The following is a 21,136-nucleotide window of genomic DNA, read 5'->3' on the forward strand; positions in this document are numbered from 1 at the left end:
GAACATTGGAGTGGTGTTTTTGCTTGTGGAGCAAATATCACAGGAAAAAGGCAAAACTGTGTACATAATATAACATGACAAATAAGACATTTTAAAAACAACTCACTGTGTTACACTTCTGAACATATACGTTATACTGTACACACATCTATGTATAAATGTTTATATATATATATATATATATATATATATATATATATATATATATATATATATATATATATATATATATATATATATATATATATATATATATATATATATACATACACACACACAGACCCTATAAATAGGAAGAAACCGTTGAAAAATTAAAGAAAAAAAAAAAACACGAATTGTTTAGTCGTGCAATAAATAACACATATATAATGGCACAGTGCTTTCAAATCCTGGACAGGTCACTATGTGCTTGGATTTTGCTCATTCTCTGTGTCCATGTGGAATTTCTTCCTGCATCCTCAAAGACATACAGATCAGATATGTTTGCATGTGTAGGACCATAACGGAATGGTATCCTAACAATGGTTGGTTATTTCTTGGTTACTGGGATATGCTCCAGTCCTCAACAACCTTGAACTGGATGAACTGGGTTAGAGAATGTACTGTAAGTATGCATGCATGTACTGTATAACACAGCATAACAAAGCAAACAACTTAATCAAATTCAGTGTCATACCTAGGATGGGCACTATGGGGCCCATTCTCTCACATACATACTGTACATTGTTTGAATTTTTTTAATTGGCTAATTTAACTAACTCATACATCTCTGGAAATGTGAGAAGGAAAACTCCCACTGACCTAAGGAGAATCTGCAAAGTCCACTTCAACAACAACCAGCATGAGGCAACTGCAGCACCATCCACTGAGCCACCCTGTATATTTATCTGTACAAGCAACATTTAAATAACTTCTTTTGTTTTCCCTAATTTAGAGCTGTAATAAGAAAACATTGCATTCCACAGTGGTTTTAATGTACCACAAAAGAATACAGAATATAAAACACCCTGAATAAGCTCTATACGTACTTATACAGTATGGATTTACATGTGTTTAACTTTATATACCTATCATGTCATACATAATGTACAATTATAACTTTTAAAATGTAGTAATCTATGTTTATATGTTTACATATTAAAGTGTATGCATTTATGTATGTGGGATGTATAGATGGAATTTTACTTTTTTTTTTTATTTGTGTATGCACTAACCAAAAATTAATATATGAATCCCATAAAAGACTCAGGAAAAATGTTTTATTGCTTCACACATTTTGGTGCATTTATTAAAAAAAGCTAACATTTGTGGGGGTTAAATAAAATATTACAATTATTTAGAAAAATGTATATTCGGAATCCAGTGCTTCTACACCAGCCTAAGGACTCTCTGTTTGACGTTTGCATGCTGTGAGAATGTTTTGTTTTTTTTTCTTTTGGTACATTATTTTTCACTACTACAAAGATATGCAGTTTTGTTGACTGTCAATTCTAATTTTCTCTCCATTGAGCAGTGTAGGTGTATATTTGCTAATGTGCCCTGTGATGGACCACTGCATGCTTTAATACTAGCTGCACATTATATACACAGAATTATGTAACATTCTCAAATTTGTCAGATTCAATTCAAGGTGATATGGACTTTAGCCAATTCCAAAATGGCTGAGCACCAGGCAGGAAACAACCTTGGACTGTACAGCAGTCCATCATAGGACCCGGTCACACACACATCCACACTCAAACAGGGCTAATTTGGCATCACCAGCTATGCCATCCTGCACTGCTTTGGTGATATAAAAGAATAACTACAGCATTCGTAGGAAAACTCTCACAGACACGACAAGAAAGTGCAAACTTCATGTGGAAAATGACCAGTCATGGATTTATCCTGAGGATGCCAGAGGCGTGAGTCCACACCATTAACAACTGTCCATCAGTAAGAATATGTTACATAAGTTATGTTATAGATATGCAGTTTTTAGTCTCTTTACGGTTTATTTCAAATTACATTATTTTTATTAATAAAATTATACTTACTAGCATAATGTGACAAACAGCCACAAAACATAATGGATGACATAATATAGTTCTTTATACTTTAAAACAATATTTTTTGGTTCCCTCCTGCTGCATTCGCTAAAATGGCCTTATATGTTTTCATTTCAAGAAATGTAAACTTTATAACTGCTAAGGTATTGCAATAAATTCAAATCTTATTATATACAGTGTGTAGAGTGTGAGTGTGTATATGTATATACTGGATATATTCATCCATATTACATTTTCTACAATCATTTTTAAAACTAGTACTTTGTAGGACTAATTTTGTGTATAGTCAAACACTTGCTTCTGCTGCCAAAAAAGTGTAATTACAGTGATATATTTATTGGGACATACTGTATAACATATGTGTTCCCCACACTGATCAGTAACATTCAAGCTATTAGCATCCCTTGTGCATGACGAGGTCTTTGAACACATGTCTCTATGTGCAGGTACTGAAATGCAGCTCACTGCTTACAGTATGTAGAAGAGTATAAAAATTGTATCGAGCATGTTCAAACTGGAAAATGTAGAAATGTTTGTGAGTGATAATATGATATTATAATATGAATTAAAAAATGTCATTGAAGTGCTTACTGTAGCTGATGGCAGTACAGTCAAAATCACTGAAAAGTCATCAGTCTAAACTGAGGTCTCTCTGTACATGTGTCACTTTTTAGTGTCATCTCTAGGCACCAAACAGAGCATCTCAAAAGCTGAAGTCCTTAATTTTCAGTCCACAATGCAGTCAAGAATGGGTCAAAGACACAAATATCAGAGCTCAAATGTTCTAGCACATCCACCTCAAATGTAATAAAACTCTTTCAAAACTCACATGCTTCTTTCTGTTCTGCTTTCTGAGTAATAACAAGAACAATAATTGTATTTTTACTTTACCTGGCAGGCTGCATCATTATTAGTCCCTTTATGTTTAATAAACATTAAATAAAATGATATACCTTACTTTGTAATATTCTTGTAATAGACTGCCTTTTAAAGGAATTCAAAACAAAAATATATTTTTAAGCTGCCCAAATGTACGTCTTCAGTGCTTAGTTATTCTTAAAATGATCCTTCCAGTTTGATCTTCCATGAAATAATAATGGTTTGTTCTTGTACTGGTAGAAATTTTAAAAAATAGTTTAAAACATCACCTCCTCACAACTACCATAGTCACTTTCTATCATGTCTGAACCCTCGTAGTTGCGTGGGGTTCGTGAAGAGGCCACAGTCTGAGGATTGGGGACACAGTCCGCATAGGAGGGCTGGGCCACACTAAGGCGCATGCTTAGTCGGCGGTAACCTGTCCCATTCAAGTTATTTACACCTTCAGTGTGCTCCGTGGGGTAGTAACTGATAGCAGTATACTCATTGGGGCAGTGAGAAGGTGGAAGAGGAATAGTGTCACGGCCCAAAAAGTCATCCAGGGTTTGGTTGCTGTAACATGGAGGTAAAGGTGCCCTTCGGTTGTAGTGTTCCAAGGGGAATGGGAAACCTTCAAAATGGACAGACCGATGGACACTCGCAGGACGCAGGGATGGATAACGTTCTTCTACAAATTCATACTGTGGGTAGTCTCTCATTCCATGTGGAGAATAGTAGTCTGAATCTGCAGAGAAAGAATTTAGACAGAACATTTTTTATTGAAATACCTTAATTAGGTAAATAAGAAGAAGATTTACAGCTATCTATTCACCTCATTGGACTTGAAATTTACAATATTTGTTAAATCCTAAGCATTTAACCAAAGGGACACATACTGTATCATGCATTTTGTCTATGTGTTGATACATTTTCGCCATAGAGCATGATCAGTAACTGTGAATTAACCCTGTATTCACATGTGGATGAGGTGGACTAGTATACCATCCTATGTTTTCTTTGGTCTTGTGCCCAAGGCTTCCAACAGCTCACTTGATACCTTAAATTTGAGGATTTGGAATTAGAAGCATTACTAAACTTTAAAAGCAAGGTTATTTAACACAGATAGTACATTTCCCATGTTTTCATATTGTAATATTTTAATTGATAAACTACCAAGGTGGTAAAGCATACAGTTGGTCTGAAATCATGTTATATCTGGAAGCAGCATGTCTAGAAATGTTGGTAACAGCATCCCATTGCTAAATGAAACATATTGTCTTAAATCAACAAAAACATTTACACAATAGTAGATCACAATGTGTATATGAGCAGTATTATTGTTCGATCAAACTTTATCTGAAATAGGCAAAAATATAGTGAAAGGACAAATGTTTAAGGGTCAAGTAATAAACAGTAAACATAAGGACAAAACTAAATTGTTCAGGAAATTAGAAACGCAGATCAAATTCAACTTAATGCTAGCCATTGCTTGCAATCCATTTTCACTACATCATGCACAGCTAGATTGTGCAAATTAGCAACATATTTCATTGTGTGCAATTTCAAACTATTTACTGTATCTGTTTCTTTTTCTACTAAAAATCTATTGTAAAACTAAGAACTCACCATCGTATTCCAGTTCCCAGTTGTTTTTCAGAACAGACTCATTGTCTGAACTGGATGGGGGAGCGGGTGGAAGATTTGGAGCAACACTGCACACCACCGTCCCTCGTTGTTTTTGGAAGCGGACTCCATTGGACGGAAAGAAATCTGAATGCCGATGCATTTCATTGGGCAAAAAGGGATCATGTGCCAGGTTATTTTGGGCGTCAGTCATTATTTCCATTTCAATGGCTGGCAACTCTGGCGAGTCGCCAATTATGTTTCTTCCAGAGTCTGGCTGGAGAAATCCATTTGAGTTCGTTGTGTTGACAGGGATGTGCTTCTTCCAGTGTAAATAACGTTTTCGACTGAAGATGAAGATTATAACCAGTATGATGACCCCAATCAAGACAGCAGATGTTACCATGATCTCTGGCAAGCCAAAGTGTTTGTCAATAGTCACTTCACAGACACATGGCCAGTTTAATGGGTCACACTCTTCATCAGGACAAGCTCTAGAAAAAAGGATAAGACAAAAACAAAGGTTTTTTTAGTCATAGAAAACTGGCATATTTAACTCTTCCACTGCTGACTTTGCTGTCCATAGGTGTGTGGCTGACCTGTGCTAAAAGGTGAAGACTGAGTGGGCAGCTCAGCTGACCTTACTAGGAGGTGCTCCACTTGCAGTACTTAGAAGGATTCTCCTTTAGCTGACTCTGTGGACTTGCGGTTTTGGATTTGCGCAAACTAGAATGGCTCCTGGCGTGATTCCATGGCAAAGCAGTAGGATAGGGCCCCTAGTTAAATTAGTACACTAAGGTACTGTGGTGTTTAGGACTGCATTTACCAAGGCCTGTTTAAAGGACCTGATTACCATAGCCTCTTTGTATTAGCTCATGTCAAGCAAACTGTGTTCTTCAGATTCCTTTTGCTCTTTTTTTGCCTTAGTGTGCAGTTTGGAATCATTACCCTATTTGGATTGGATTAGTTTAAGGAGCTGGGGTAAAATAATTATTACTGGAGAACCTGTGTAATTTTAATCCTGTCTGAATCGCTCAAATGGCAGAATTTTACTGATATGTTTATTCACACAGTAGTAGCTTTTCCTGGGATAAATTTTTACAGATTTTTTACAGACAATAAAAATCTCCATAATGTTTACTGAAACGTGAACACGCAATCCGTTAAAGGTCATTGACATGAGTGATTTAAATGATATTATAATTACAGAGGTTCTTAAGTAACTCATGATGTACAATGAATCCTGTTCAGTTAGGGCTTATGAGACCAACTTGTTTTTCATTATATGACTTTTGACTTCTGTTTTTGGCATTTATAATTTAGGATTTTGGGATGGTGGATTATTGTTGCAGTAGTTAATTTGGTTTGCAGTTTCCTTAATTTATTACAGCTCTTTCTTTTGTACTTATATTTTTCAGTTATTATTATTGATTATTTTAGATTTTTAAAAAATTTAATATGTTTAATAAATAGTTTTTCAATTATTGTTTATTTTTTTAAATGCTTTGTTTGATTAATTTACTACATAAACTATTTAATATCAAAAGTACTGCAGTTTAGTGTAGATACAGTGTTCTGCCTTTTTTGGTCTTCCTTTTTTGGGAATAAAATTACAACACAAATATTTTCTGTCCATGATCTTTCAAAGTGTTTAATTAGATTTTGCCTATACCATTTCAAGAACTGATATAAAATGTGGTCTCTACTTTATGTTTTCATTGATAAATGCCAAAGTGTTCATGGAAATAAGAAATGTCTTTGAAATTGAAGCCATAATTGTTGACTTCTAACATGCTGATGTTTATCAAATAGGATTCAAAGTCATCCAATAATAAAATATTTTATTTACTGAATGTCTTTTCACAATCAAAGTGATTTACAATGTAAGTGGCAAGATTACCTGTAGCCTTCAGCTTCTGTTTCACATTCTGTTCCTTCAGAACAGGGTTGGGAGTTGCAGGTTTGGTTTTTTGTTTCACAATGGGATGTAGCAGGATAAGGTGGATAACAAACACATTGCAAACCTGAAATATGAATGAAATAATAATGGTAATCAGTTATCTGTACAGTGTGACTTCATACATTGGAAGATGGAAGAGATTCAGTTCTACCAAGTTATGCAAATCACCAGCATCATACTATACCTTCTGGGTTCCCACTTTATAAAAATCATCAAAACTGCTAGGGGTTTACCATTAATGCAAGACGTTTATATGCTGCTTTACTTTTAGATTTTGATGGCGTGAGATGTTGTATACCCCAACCAACCAAAAAAGCCAGGTATACTTTCACTCTAAAGAGCATGGACATTAAAAAAAATTCCCTCCTAGAAATATTGAACCTTTCATACTTAAAGGAAGTCATTCAAACAGCTCATTGAAACATAAAATCAAGCAAATCCTGAACAGATAAGAAAGACCAAAAGAGCACAACCTGTTTTTGTTTGGCAGTAAAATTCTTACCTGTGGTGCATTTCCTTTCCTTGAGGCATGGCGTAATGTTGCAGTTTTTCATACATGAGCAACATTCGAAAATTCCTGTGATTTTCCTGTTTCTGTCCATGTCCTTCTTCATGATTTCTCCATTGAATGTCAACAAGTCAAGACAACCCCGAAACCCCTGGTTAATCACTCCAGTGGAATTTCCACCAAAAATCAGGAAACCTTCTTTGTTGTGTATTTGACACCTCTCCAGGAGAGTCACAGATGCTGAGCTCATATTATCTAGTGTCATTTGAAGCTCAAATCCTTTCAGTTGCAGGGAAACATGGTGCCAGATTCCATCGGAGACAGAAGCATTGAGAACATGGAGGGTTCTGACTGGACTGTAACCACATTTGTAGTCAAACATTAGGTCTTTGTTGCTGATCTACAAAAAAAAAGACACAATTAAAATGACAAGTCAGTGCTGCTGTTGAAAAGAAGTAAATCCCAGGAAAGAAAGCTAAAACAACAAAGACTGAGGAGATTATGGTGTGTAGCAGTGCATCAAGTAGTCTGATCTTGTCTGTCAGCAATATTTATTATGACACTTCAGTATAACACATAGTGTTTGGTCCATGATTAGACCTCAACTGCCAGCACTAATCAACATGCAACCATAATGAATACTTTGCTCTATGTATTCACTGCACCAACTGTAACATATACTGTACCCGCATAGCAGTACATGCACTATTTTTCTTGTAAATAGTGCACTACATCCAGATTTCTACACTATTTGATTTCTGCTCCCCTGAAGTTTCAAGGTTACTTTTCTTAGAAGCATATTATAACAGTAGGTCTGAAACATATTTAAACAGATAACTTGCATATATTGTTTTCTGACTTTTTCTTGAGAAATACGTTCAGTGTCAAAATATCTGTTTACCTAAAAAAAGGTGATTAAACATGCACTAGAAACACCTCCCCAAAGGCAAAAAACAGAGTGATTAGTATTTGTAGTAATTTATTTTAATATGTATATGACAAAAATAACAACCATCTTTATTAGCCTTACATAAAAGAATAAGCCTACATATTATTGGCATTGTCATCTTAAAATATTTAGACTTTTAGTACAAAGAAATCAGAATGGCACAGAGCTAAGCAGTGCTGACGTAGACACATTGTTCTGGGTTGAAACCTCATGCCTGTTGTCTGTGTGACATCTGCATGACATTCCCTTAATTGTGTAGATTTTCCTGTTAGTGCACCAGTTTTATTTCCACATTCTCAAAGATGTGTGGATTAAGTAAACTGGCAATCAGAAATGATCTATTTGTAAGCCTACCAATAGTCTACTCCCTGGTTTGTAGCTAATGCTGTTGGTATAGACTCCACACTCTGTCAAACTAAATTCATCTAAGTGAGTTCCAAAATATTATGTTATGCTATGTTATGGAGAAATTTTTTGAAATATTAAAAATCTATTTCAAAATCCAGAAGATTATTGAAGACTGTTGAAGTCTACAAAAAAGGACTTGCACTGTAAATGTAATTGAATTTACTGACCATAAGAGAAACAGAGCAACTATTACTTAAATCCTGTCATTTTTATTATGACCCTGGGGTAAAGACTAATACGGGGCTAGGCTATGAATTACATAGCAAAGACGTTTGGAACACAAGTGCGAAATCAACAAATGTCAACATTTACAGCAGGGGTCTCAAGCTCAGTTGTTGGAAGGCTACAGTGGCTGTAGGTTTTCATTCTTGCCACTTTCTTGTTTAGTTTCTAACTACTGCTGCTAAAAGAACAGATCTAGGTATTGGGAGCATGGAGACAGGAATAAGGAGCACATCAGGTAGCCTGATTTGTTTTCAAAATTAAAGGAATGCTCCAGCCAAAAATGATATTTTTTATGTTACTTTCCCCATGTAGTTTGTAGTAATGTCTAAGGAAAAAAAAAAAAGTGTTTTAATGCAGTATCGAGAGAACAAAAGTTTATGATATAATACAAGCCAATAGTGACCAAGGCTGAATAAAGGCAATCTGAAAGACGCCTATGGAAAAAAGAAGAAAAAATCTCATGGTACTTGTGTTGCATACAGTAATCCAAATGTCAGTTACCCAGTCATATGCTCAAAACATTTAAAACACATTTTTTTTTGCTAAGATACTGTAACAAAATATACGTCTGGAAAAATGAATGTGCATCAACAGGAAAACAAAAGTCTTATGAGATTATCTTTTTGAATTGAAGTTTCTCCCTCATTCGTTGGTCAAGAGTCGTGTCTTCAGTTCAGGAGATTAAAAATTTTTTTCACTACCAACTTAATCATTTTTGAGTTGAGTATTCCTTACAGTTTTGTATTTTTGTTCATCATGATGCCATGCTGAATGTTGACTGGACATGCAAGTAAGAATTTCAGTGTACAGTGGAACCTCGGTTCACGAACGTTTCGGTACACGTACAACTCGGTTTACGACCAAAAAGTTCGCCAAACTTTTGCCTCAGTTCACGACCACACACTCGGTATACGAACAAGCCAGTTTTCCGTGCTGCTGAGAGACAGAGAGACAGAGAGAGCCTGCGCGTGCAGCTGCGAGGAGAGGGGGGAGGGGGGGCTCACATGCTGCTGAGAGAGAGAGAGAGAGAGCGCGAGAGAGCGCATGCAGCTGAGAGCAAGCGAGCCTGCGCGTGCAGCTGAGCAGGGAGCCTGGATGTTTGTGTCAGTGTTATTCAATGTTTTTACATTAATTTACTGTTACACTGTGCATTCTATGGTGTAATTAACTATATTTGTGCTTAAAAATCTTTAAAAAAAAAATATTTACATACAGTTCGTACAGTCTGGAATGGATTAATTGTATTTACATACAATCCTATGGGGGAAATTGCTTCGGTTCATGACCAAATCGGTTTACGACCAGAGGTTTGGAACGAATTATGGTCATGAACCGAGGTTCCACTGTACTCTGTACAGATGACAATAATACTACTAAAAAGGTGACTACTTCTAAAAAAAATACCTTTAACCCTTTAACCGCCAACTCCCTAAATATTCCCCAAGCCAGGCGAAATCTGAACAATTTTTGTTTTTTTACTTTTTTACATTTTTTTTACATTTTTTACATTTATTCAAGCAGTATTGACCACTAAATGTTGTGCAAGTTGCCAGTGTATACACGAAATCTATAAATGTAACCTGAATTCTCAGCTAAGCAAAACATCTTGATACCAAACCGTGCCCTTTTCAATGGTAGATACTGTCGAAACTGTAAGCGGCCCTTCCACGACAATAAACTTTCATCAACTGCAACTGACGGTCCTGGCATGTAGGGCAACTGAAATGCTTCAAATAAATGATCAATCAAAGGACGTAGCTTGAACAAGTGGTCGCGGTTTGGATCTTTCTTATCTGGCTCGTTTCTGTTGTCATTCAAATGAAAGAATTTCAGCAGCAAAGAGAATCGGTTACGTGTCATGACAGCTGCAAAAATAGGTGTTGCAAACATAGGATCTGTAGACCAGTACATCTCAATATCTGGTATTCTGATTATTCCCATCAACATCAAAATCCCAATGAATTTGTTCATTTCGTTTTCATCAGTGTCAAACCAAGCACGAACACGGGAATGTGGAGGTAAATTGGGATTTTTCTCAATAAACTTTGCTGCATACAGATTTGTCTGATGAACAAAATGTCTGATCAAATCAGGTGACACAAACAGCTCATAAAACTGCTCAGCAGTGTAATTGTTTACATCAACAATAAAGCCACACGTTCCCTCAAACGAATGCAGAAAAGGTAGTTCACCACGGGCAGCAGCCCAGCTGAGATGCTGGGGATACACCCACTCAGCGCCGTCATCCGATGCGTCTTCATTCACAGTATCATGCAGCGCACGTTGCTGCTCATCACTGTCACTAAAATCTTCTTCAGAACTGCTACAATCATGATCAGAACTGTCCAAAATCGCCTGCAAAGCCTCACTTGAAGTCAGTTTACGTTTCGCCATATTCACAGCTGTTACATGCGAATCACGTCACATGACCGGCCAAAACAACCACAGACTTGTCGAAATACAACGTAGTAATAATACCCACGCCAAACCGTCAGTTATACTACTTGCCAGGCATTCATATAACCACAGGCAAATGTGCCGGATAATTCCGGCAGTATGGCGTTAGCATTAAAACAGCGGTGCCGGATATATCCGGCAGAGGGCGGTGAAGGGGTTAATAGTTAATTGATCTTAGCCTGAATTGATCAATGGAATTTGCTTATAATTTACAATATTAGTGTTATTATTATTATTTATTAGTGTTTACTCATTTCCGAGTACAGTGGAACCTCGGTTCACGAACGTCTCGGTACACATACAACTCGGTTTACGACCAAAAACGTTCGCCAAACTTTTGCCTTGGTTCACGACCACACACTCGGTATACGAACAAGCCAGTTTCCCTTTCAGTTTGTGCGCGCCGATGATTTCCGCACCTGTTGCATTGTTCTCAGTCAGACGTGCGTGCTTGCACGTGCGTGCGTGCTTTCGCTGTGAACTCTTTGTGCTCTATTTCATTTCCCTTCCAGTTCGTGGGTGCCGATTACTGTATTTAAGTACGTGTTCAGCCTCTCCCTGTTCATTGTTCTCCGTCAGACGTGCATGCTTTACCTGTGAACTCTTTGTGCTCTACAGTATTTCGTGTGCTTTTGCAGTTAACCATGGCTTCTAAGCAAGTGAAGAGTGGTGAGATGAAAGTGTTGCAATGTTACTTTTCTCTTTTTTTCAAATGTTTATTTTTTTCCATGTGCTTAAAACTCATTTAAAACGAGTGTTTACAGCAATCGGGTTGTAATGCTATTAGCGTGAACTCCTGCAATGTTACTGTCTTGGATGACTTTTAAATAAAGTTTGGATTTGTTCAAATGTTCCTTTTTTTCCCCCTGTGCTTAAAACTCATTTAGAAAGAGTGTTTACAGCGATCAGGCTGTAATGCTATTAGCGTGAACTCCTGCAATGTTACTGTCCTGGTTGGCTTTTAAATAAAGTTCGGATTTGTTCAAATGTTCGTTTTTTTTTCTCCCCTGTGCTTTAAACTCATTTTAAAAAAAAAGTGTTTATACAACGATCGGATTGTAAGGCTATAGCACGAACTGCTGCAATGTTACAGAGATAGAGAGAGGGCTCGTGTGCTTCTGAGAGACAGAGGGGGAGGGGGCTTGCGTGCTGCTGAGAGAGAGAGAGAGTCTGGGGAGCCTGCGCATGCAGCTGAGCAGGGAGCCTGGGTGTTTGTGTTAGTGTTATTCAATGTTTTTACATTAGTTTACTATTACACTGTGCATTCTGTGGTGTAATTAACTATATTTGTGCTTAAAAATCTTTAAAAAAATATATTTACATACAGTTTGTACGGTCTGGAACAGATTAATTGTATTTACATACAATCCTATGGAGGAAATTGCTTCGGTTCACGACCAAATCGGTTTACGACCAGAGGTTTGGAATGAATTATGGTCGTGAACCGAGGTTCCACTGTATCCAGTTTCTTCTTTCCTTCCTGTTGTGTTTATATCATTGATGAGTAATGAGGCTGATCCACTCATGAAACATACGGCCACACACATGTCTCTGTAGAGTTGATGGTAGTAGTGATGGGGCTTGACAGAGCTTCTGTCTCTTTCGTTTGATCTCCAACATTTCTCCAACAGTAGTTTTCAAACATCTCAGTGCTGCTTGCAATGGTGTGTTGCCAGAAATTGTGGCAATCTGCTTGAGCCACCCAGGTGTTCTGACTAATGTTGGACTTTTTCAATATTTGTTTGAAATGGCCTTTGTAGCATTGCATCAGGTGGCCCACAGTTCTATCACCAGTGCTAAGCTCACTTTAGAGCACCTGGCATGGAAGTCTGGAATCATTCATTCTTCACTTATGACCAATCCATCTAAGTTGGTGCTTTATGATATTTGCTTCTATGCTGCTGACTTGGGCCCTTTCGAAAACAGCTATGTATACATAAATGGATGTTTTTTTGTTTTTTTTTTAATTTACACTGTTAGTGCATAAACTATACAATATGTTTATATTATTTACTATTGGTAGCAAATTTAGTTGTAAAATATTGGGTAGCAATGTCACTTCTATTCACATGGCAGTTTAATGTTCGTTGTATATTTGAGTGATTTTGCTTTGCAATGGCCTTTCAATTTTCAGCTTAGTGACATTTACATTTGAAAAATCTTCAAATGTATTACAGCTGTCTGGATTAAGCAGGCATAGAAACTACTTTGGTTTTATAGTGGTTTATCTTTTATCTTTTTTGTATTTTTACTTGCTGTGATTTAGTACAGATTATTGTGTTTTGAAGTGATTTCAGTATTGTTTCCTTGCAACGTGTCGTTTGCTAAAATATTAATTTCTTACCATTTTATATACTGTCATTTGGAATTATAGCACTTAGAACTGTAGGCATGATGGTGAGTGAAGTCAAGTTGTACTAATCTGTTATTTATTAGCTTCATAATAACATTTTAAGGTAGTAAAATGATTTAAAGGTTTTGTTACCCAGTAATATTGTAATATCATTAGAACACACATTGATCTTTTCTCTTATTTCTGTTTGAAACAGTAGATGATGGCACACATACACATTCACACATAACGGGCCCATCAACATATTCTGCATGGTTTTAAAATGAAAGAGGAAATCAGACAAATATGGGGAGAATATGCAGACTCCACATAAGACAATACCAGTGTCAGGATTTAAACCAGAGTCCCTAGGAGTGTGTAGAAGCTGTAGTAGTCACTGTCCAACCCTGCTCACTTTCTGGAGTTCCCCATTATCATTAATTCAACCTTATCAATAAACAAAGTTACAACAAAAGCTTTCAATCATCATAGCTTTATTTTTTAATTTATTGTTGAAGTCAGGTATATTTGGACACACATTTATTAATTTTAAAGTGTTAAGAAATGAGTAAGATCGCTAGATTACAACCAGGAAACAGAATTATACAGTATGGAAGGAATAAAGTCAAACAACAGCCAATAGCAAGAAACTAGTAAAGCACACTATTGTCGAATCAAACCATTTATTTTATTGTCTTTCATATACACTTTTGTAGCTGATATTTCAGGGAATGTTTTTTGTCTTCCTTTTTGATAGTTTATTATTTGGTACTAAGTATGTTGTATGTTGGTTTTTATGTATTATTCAAGTAGTATAAGCTGGTTTATTCTCTTTATCTTTCATGTTCCCTTTGTGTTTTGCCTACAGTATGGCAGGACCCAATAATGATGCGGCTGTGGAACTGCCCCAAGAATATAAAGGTCTGAGTAAGCTTCAGTGCTGGCACTATTGCATTCAAGAAAACTTCGATTGTTTGTCTTTCTCTTGAATTTTGGATTTTGTCTACTGTAAGTACTCTTTTTTGATCTTCTTGTTATTGCATTTCGGATCTTGTTTATGGATTTAGATTATTGGATGACAGATTTTGGGTTGTTTGGTATTAGGTTTCCTTTTTAGAAATATCTTTTTTGATTCCTTTCCTTTCCTAGGTTTCCTTTTTGATTCCTTCCTCGAAATAAAAAGGAGGCTTGTTTTTGTCATTTAAGCCAGGGTTTTCTTAAAGGAATACTTCACCCAAAATTATATATATTTTTTATGTTACTTACCCAATGTACTTTGTGGGTGAGAAAAAAATGTAATAACATGTTTTCTTGCAGAATGGAAAGCTGGAAGTTTATGACAGAATAGAAGGCAACGGTAAAAAATCTGAAAAATGTCCGCGTAACAAAGAAAAAAAAAACCTCATGTTAATCGTGTTCCATAATCCCCATGTAAAAGTATCCAGTCAAAAGTTCAAAATGTGCAAAACATATGCTTTTTGGCCAAAATATTGTCAATCAGTTACTTCCTTAATTATCAGCATGAACATTAATCCATCCATCCATTTTCCAACCCGCTGAATCCGAACTCAGGGTCAAAGGGGTCTGCTGGAGCCAATCCCAGCCAACACAGGGTGCAAGGCAGGAAACAATCCCAGGCAGGGCACCATCCCACCGCAGGACACGCACACACACACCCACACACTAGGGCCAATTTAGAACTGCCAATCCACCTAACCTGCATGTCTTTGGACTATGGGAGGAAACCGGAGCACCCGGAGGAAATCCACGCAGACACGTTGAGAACATGCAAACTCCACGCAGGGGGGCCCGGGAAGCAAACCTGGGTCTCCTTACTGCGAGGCAGCAGCGCTACCACTGCGCCACTGTGCTGCCCTAGCATGAACATAAATATGAAATTTAAAGCCTCATGGAAGGACTTTTTGAATTGAAGACCATCTCCCACTTATTTGTTGCTTTAGGCTTTGTGGTTGAGGTAAAGCTTGCTTTGATTCTAAGCCTTACAGGTGACTTGGATCCTAAATTTTGGATTTACCGTAGATACTCATGTATAAGTCGAAAAATTTATTCCTTAAAATTCATTCAAAAAAACAGGGTCGACTTATCCGCGGGGCAAGACAATTGTCTATAGAATTTGGGTAATGACATTGTACACTCAACGCTTCACGATGTTAAGTCACCGGTCATCTGCCGTTTCCCATGGTCTTTGAAATAATTATAAGCCAGCAATACTATTGCTAATTAGCTAGTTTTTTTCTAATTTCATTAAATTCTTTAAACTGTGAAATACTTGAATTTGAGCATTAGCTTTTACAGGTTTTGGATAACAAACATACCATTAGCTGCCACGTGCAACCACACTTGGAATCAAAAGAACCAATGCAACACACGCTATCAATGCGATGCAAGCGCAGCCCGCGATTCAAAAAATTTCTCTGCCTACCTGTTTGTCTTGTCTGACAGTAGCTGAAAAGCAGCATCAGGAGAGAGCAGCCTGAAGTAGTCCAGTAGCGGGTGATCTGTCGTGTCCAACAGCAAGCCATGCTGTCTTGTGAAGTCCGGTAGCCAGTTCGGCTCCTATGGATCAATGTCTGGGTATTCCTCACACGCGAACCTTGCCATAGTGGCATCGGCTGCGCGAATGCGTTCAGCTGGCGTGGCATTGGCTGGTGTCCGATCAGCTGATGCCGGCTTCTTACTCTCTTGCTCAATTCCAGATCACTGTCAATAAAATCCGATTCTGAAAAATCAGAGTCCGACTCAGCGATAATGTGCAAAACATCATCTGCCGAGTGTTTTCTTTTCTGCACTCGCTTCGCTCCCTTGTGACATATTGATGCCATCTTGCCTTTGTTTACATTTCGCAACTCACGCACATGCAAGGATTAGTTGCAGAGTCAACGAGTCTAGCATTTCTCCAAGCACAGAGGGAATGCCTGTGACGTGACAGTGAGTTTTGTCACCATTAACAGCTGATTGTCGCCCTCTATCTCTGAAAGCTGTCAAGTTTTACCCTCGACTTATACGCAGGTCATAACAATTTTCGTAATTTTCAGCTTAAACAATACACTCGACTTATCTGCGAGATCGACTAATACGCGAGTATCTACGGTATGTATTATTTTGAATTTTCTTTCCCATCAGCAATTTAATTTTTCATCAATAATTATCTTTTCATTCCCTTCATTCTGATAAACTTGAGACTTCACTAGATTACTTTTTTTCTGTTTATAGCTGGTCTTTAACCAGACAGAATAAAGTAGATATAGAAACTTGGCATATTTTATCCTTTACATTCCATTTTGTAAAGTTATTATATTTCTAGGTAAATCATTTTAACCATACATAATGTTGTTAAACCTGTAATATTTAAAATCTGTTTTAGAATAGTCTGGATACTTTTTCTATATTTAGTTAAAAAAAGACTTTATGTTAATAATTACTGTTATATGAACAGTGCAAAAATGTAAAACAGTTCATTCAAGTGCAGGTGGTGACATACTGCATGAGATATGGACGAAATGATCTGTCCTTCAGTCCATCCATGCTTGGTGTCACTGAACAATGTACACTATATCAGCAATTACAGATTACTGTGTGTAATCTAATTATTAAAGCATTGGTATTTCAAAATGCAAACAATCAGTGATAAATAAAATAAATAAATTATTAAAGTAAAAAAAAATCATGCGTTAAGTATCTAAACATATTTCACATATAGTGCAATATACGTACAGTCACCACAAAAAGCCCAATACAGTACTGAGAGCAGTAAAGAAGACAATGAACAGGAAATGACAATCAAAGAAATGAGGCAAATGAACAGACGAAGCAAAAAGGAGGCTACAAACGAAAGGAGCTAAAGAATGTGTCTTGCTTTAAAGGGCAAGAAACAAAACTGAAGTGACAGAGAGATAAAAGTCACAAAAGTGTTGTGAAAATAAGCAAAATCAATAACTTAAAATGGATAAAGGTAAACAATATATTGAATATAAATAAGAAAGAGGCTGAGTAAATGTACAGAACCTCATCTTCTTTTAGAAATTGATTACATGTACAGTTTATGTGCTGTGTGCTGTTATTCATGAAAACCATGTTAATGCAGTTCTTCAAAAAATGAGTAACACATTATTACAGTCATGATAATCCAGTCAGTTAATATATAATTAATATTATTAATTACACAAGACAACACACTTACAACAGACACCTTAACTTTCTAAGCAACAGCGAATGCAGATGTGGCAAGCCATAATACAACTATTTCTTAATTATGTTGTGAAAAGAATTGACAAATGCTTTTTCTGAGAAGCAGACAGATAACAAATGCACAAATCTCTTAGATTTCATCCTGCTGTCAAAGACACAATTATCAGTTAGCAACTTTTTTGTACTGTTGTGTAACCCTCTGTGTCTAGCAAATGGATAGCAGACAAGGAGTGGTGACAAAAGCTTCATTGTGCTTAAGATATAAGTGATACAGGCCTGAACAAGATGAGGCAACACTGTGTGATGACTGCACAGAATTGGAGCAGTCTTAGAAGGGCAATATTTAAGGATCAGGAGATGGTCTGGGCCAGGCAAACAAGCTAAGATCACTTCTAGTAAATGAGAAATTTGTTTTAAGCAGAGCCCAAGATGTGAGGCAAAAATCAGGACTGAAAAAGATGTAACAAGGGTCAAAAATCATGGCATGTAAACCAAACCAAAACAACAGACAAGAATCAAAGTGAAGAATAATTATAATAAGCCACACATCAAGTTTTTTGAGAGAAGTCTGTCAACTCAGATGAGCAGGAAGTGTGTGATGGTGACCTTTGTGCCATTGTGGTAATAATAATAATTCTTTACATTTATATAGAGCTTTTCTCAGTACTCAAAGCGCTATCCACACAGGGAGGAACCAGGAAGCGAACCCACAATATTCCACCGTCTCCTTACTGCAAAGCAGCAGCACTACCACTGCGGCACCCGTGAGGACGTAATGACATCATGTGTCACACACACCCCTGCACGTTCTATCTAGCCTGTCAACCATGCAAAACAAAGTCACAAAATGGATGCTTATAAATATAAAACCAATTAAATTGAAAATAGGGTAAAAAATGAAAGCTTTTCTTCCAGCAAATCTGGCAGTCATGGAATGAATGCAATGGACGGGAGGACCAGTGAGGTGGAAACTAGAGTTTACAATATACAGTAAATGTTAGCCAAATAAAATTGCTCTTGTCCCTGGACTCATAAATATACTTTAAAATACATTTTTCCAATATGAAATTAATTTTAGAAATTAGCATACAGTGAAGTATATTAAATCCCAATGTTACTTTCATAAAATTAATAGCATTAAATAATATGCATATGGCTCAGTTCTTAAAATAGATAATTTTTACAACTGCATACACAGAAAATAGTCTATTAACTGTTTTATCAGAAGTTTCCATTCTATTCACATTATTCTGATTATTCTGACCAATATATGTAGACATTTAAAAATGCCCACTGCTGTCCCTCACAAGACAATAACTCCTAGAGTTCTCTTTCTGACACCACACTCCATATAAGGGCTCCTTCTTTCCCTGTTGTATATCGGGGATGTCTCTCTGAGCTTGTCTCTAGTAACCTGTCCTTCTATATACATAATCCAGAAGTTTATTTTAAAGCACAATAAGGAGCCTGGCAAGCTGAACCACAGTCAGGAGCAATATATGGCATCTTTGTATCACATGTGGCAACTTACAAAGTTTATTAAACACAGCAACCTAAGTACATGTGCCAGAGGGCACCTTATGTGCTGATTTGTAATGGCAATCTCAAGGTTTGCAGAATCACTTCATGTTTTCTTGCAAAAATCAATGCAAAATATAAAATATCTCCCAATTCTCATTAAAAGTTAGTAACATTTGAATTTTGCATCTTGCCTTGTATTCAGTTTTACCATTGGTCTCATCTTAGCATTCGTTTTAGTTGTAGTGGATTCATCTAATAAGTAGAATATAACTCACTTATTTTATGCATTTCTTAATTTGTGATTTTTAATAACTTTATCCCTGTTTTTGGCAGATCTTTTATCTTAATGTTTGCTTAGACTGTGAGGTTGCAGGGAGAGGTGCACATTACTTAGCCAGGAGGTAAGTGAATCGCAATTATTGGCATACTGGCAGAGGCCATTCATTTAAATTAAGACAATTATTAACACATAAATTTTACTAATTGTACAAAATCTGCACAACTTTAGATAAAAATGTCCACCTGTTATATCATTATTATTTGGCAGACAGAGTGAAATGCAAAATCAGGATAACTGTTTACATGCATGTTTCGGAACTGGCATTAATGCAGATTTGTAACTTTCGTTGTATTTGTTACAATGACAATAAAGATATTCTGATTCTGATTCTGAACTCGCTGATGGTCATGTAGCGAATCAGAGGCATGAATTATACTATCAGTCTATTGGTTAAAGGTTAATGTCCAGGTCGCAAGACCACACTATATTTACTTTAATAAATACTTCTAAAAGCACAGATGTTTGTGCATGAAAATCATTAGTGACATTACAGAAATTTGCACACATAAAGGAAATGTCTGGTATTACCATAGTTTTCATGCTAAAATGACCACTGTTTATGAGAAAATGTGCTGTGACTTCTCATAGAAGATTCCAGTCTACTGTAGTATTATAAAAGCATTCATATTAGTACTGAAATAACACAAATATGAAAGAGAATAAAAAACTATGCAGTACATTTAAGACATGTTTGTCTAGTAACCTCATATGTTATTGTAATAAATTAATTATGCTATGGACATTTGAAACATTTAACAAAAATAAGCTGGCTTGTTCACATTTTAATATACTCGAGAGTGAATTGAGTGGGTGATTTGACAGTGAGGTAGGGTCATGATGAATAGGGGTTAACTGGTATAGTTTATTTCCTTCTTGACCTACTGTAATTTGGTATGCCTTGATGAAAGCTTATCATTTAGTTATTCTCAAGAAAGACTAAATGAAGATGGGTCAATAAAAAAAATTACCTATTTATTTATTGCACTATCAATACAGTACGTTTAAGAAGAGAATACATCTTAAGTGAATAAACTACAATTCTTTTATAAATTATCATTCAAATATATTTATTACAAATACTACCAGCTTAACTAAACTAAATAAATAAGTTCTGTACAAGGATACTAGAAACGAATTAGGTGTGGAAAAAATGACCAGTTATGCCTTCCTTTAGAAAACAAACATGTCTATTGTCATTCTGTATTATTTTAGTCTGAAAACCATAAGTGAAAATAAAGAACTTGTCAATTAACATTCTCATGATAACCTTTGTCAGTAAAATCAAATACCAGGAATGAGACCACCACTGGTATCCTGCCATTCCTTTATTTGGGAAATCTATTTAGATCTCTTCTTGATAAGATGTTTTTAAAACACAGTGACCCTGGTTTCAACCATAGACCCACCTTAGAGGAAAAGACTAAGCAACAAAAAAAATGATCAGACCAGCACAAGTGGAAAAGCCTCCCGAAGGGCAAACAAATAAGTGAGGCTCAAGACATTAACTTAGTTTCCTTTGCCACTAAATTGGAATATCCTCTAGGGTTATTTAGCAATTTTATCATTTCACTAAATTCATAGTTTTATAAGGATAAAAGTCTATATGAACATGAAGGCCAACTGCTGTTAATTTTTACTTCTCTGTTTCCTTATAATAACTATTATCAGACAGTTATGACTTACAGCATGTTGAAGGAT

The 21,136-nt window shown here is 36.3% G+C and overlaps 1 protein-coding gene across 1 annotated transcript in view; it reads right to left on the reverse strand.

Annotated features, from left to right (window-relative positions):
- Positions 1 to 233: 233 nt before the first annotated feature.
- The window catches only part of fat2 (FAT atypical cadherin 2), a 203,723-nt gene continuing 182,820 nt past the window's right edge, over positions 234 to 21,136 (reverse strand). Inside the window, exons 21-24 of the mRNA XM_028813216.2 lie at positions 6,992 to 7,397; positions 6,430 to 6,553; positions 4,533 to 5,023; positions 234 to 3,651 (exon numbers count right to left, since the gene is read on the reverse strand). Of these exons, the coding sequence (XP_028669049.2) occupies positions 3,185 to 3,651; positions 4,533 to 5,023; positions 6,430 to 6,553; positions 6,992 to 7,397 (1,488 nt within the window). The 3' untranslated portion in view covers positions 234 to 3,184. The remainder of the gene's footprint in view (positions 3,652 to 4,532; positions 5,024 to 6,429; positions 6,554 to 6,991; positions 7,398 to 21,136) is intronic.

The sequence above is a fragment of the Erpetoichthys calabaricus genome, chromosome 11 (assembly GCF_900747795.2).
Source record: "Erpetoichthys calabaricus chromosome 11, fErpCal1.3, whole genome shotgun sequence".
NCBI classification, from domain to species: Eukaryota; Metazoa; Chordata; class Cladistia; order Polypteriformes; family Polypteridae; genus Erpetoichthys; species Erpetoichthys calabaricus.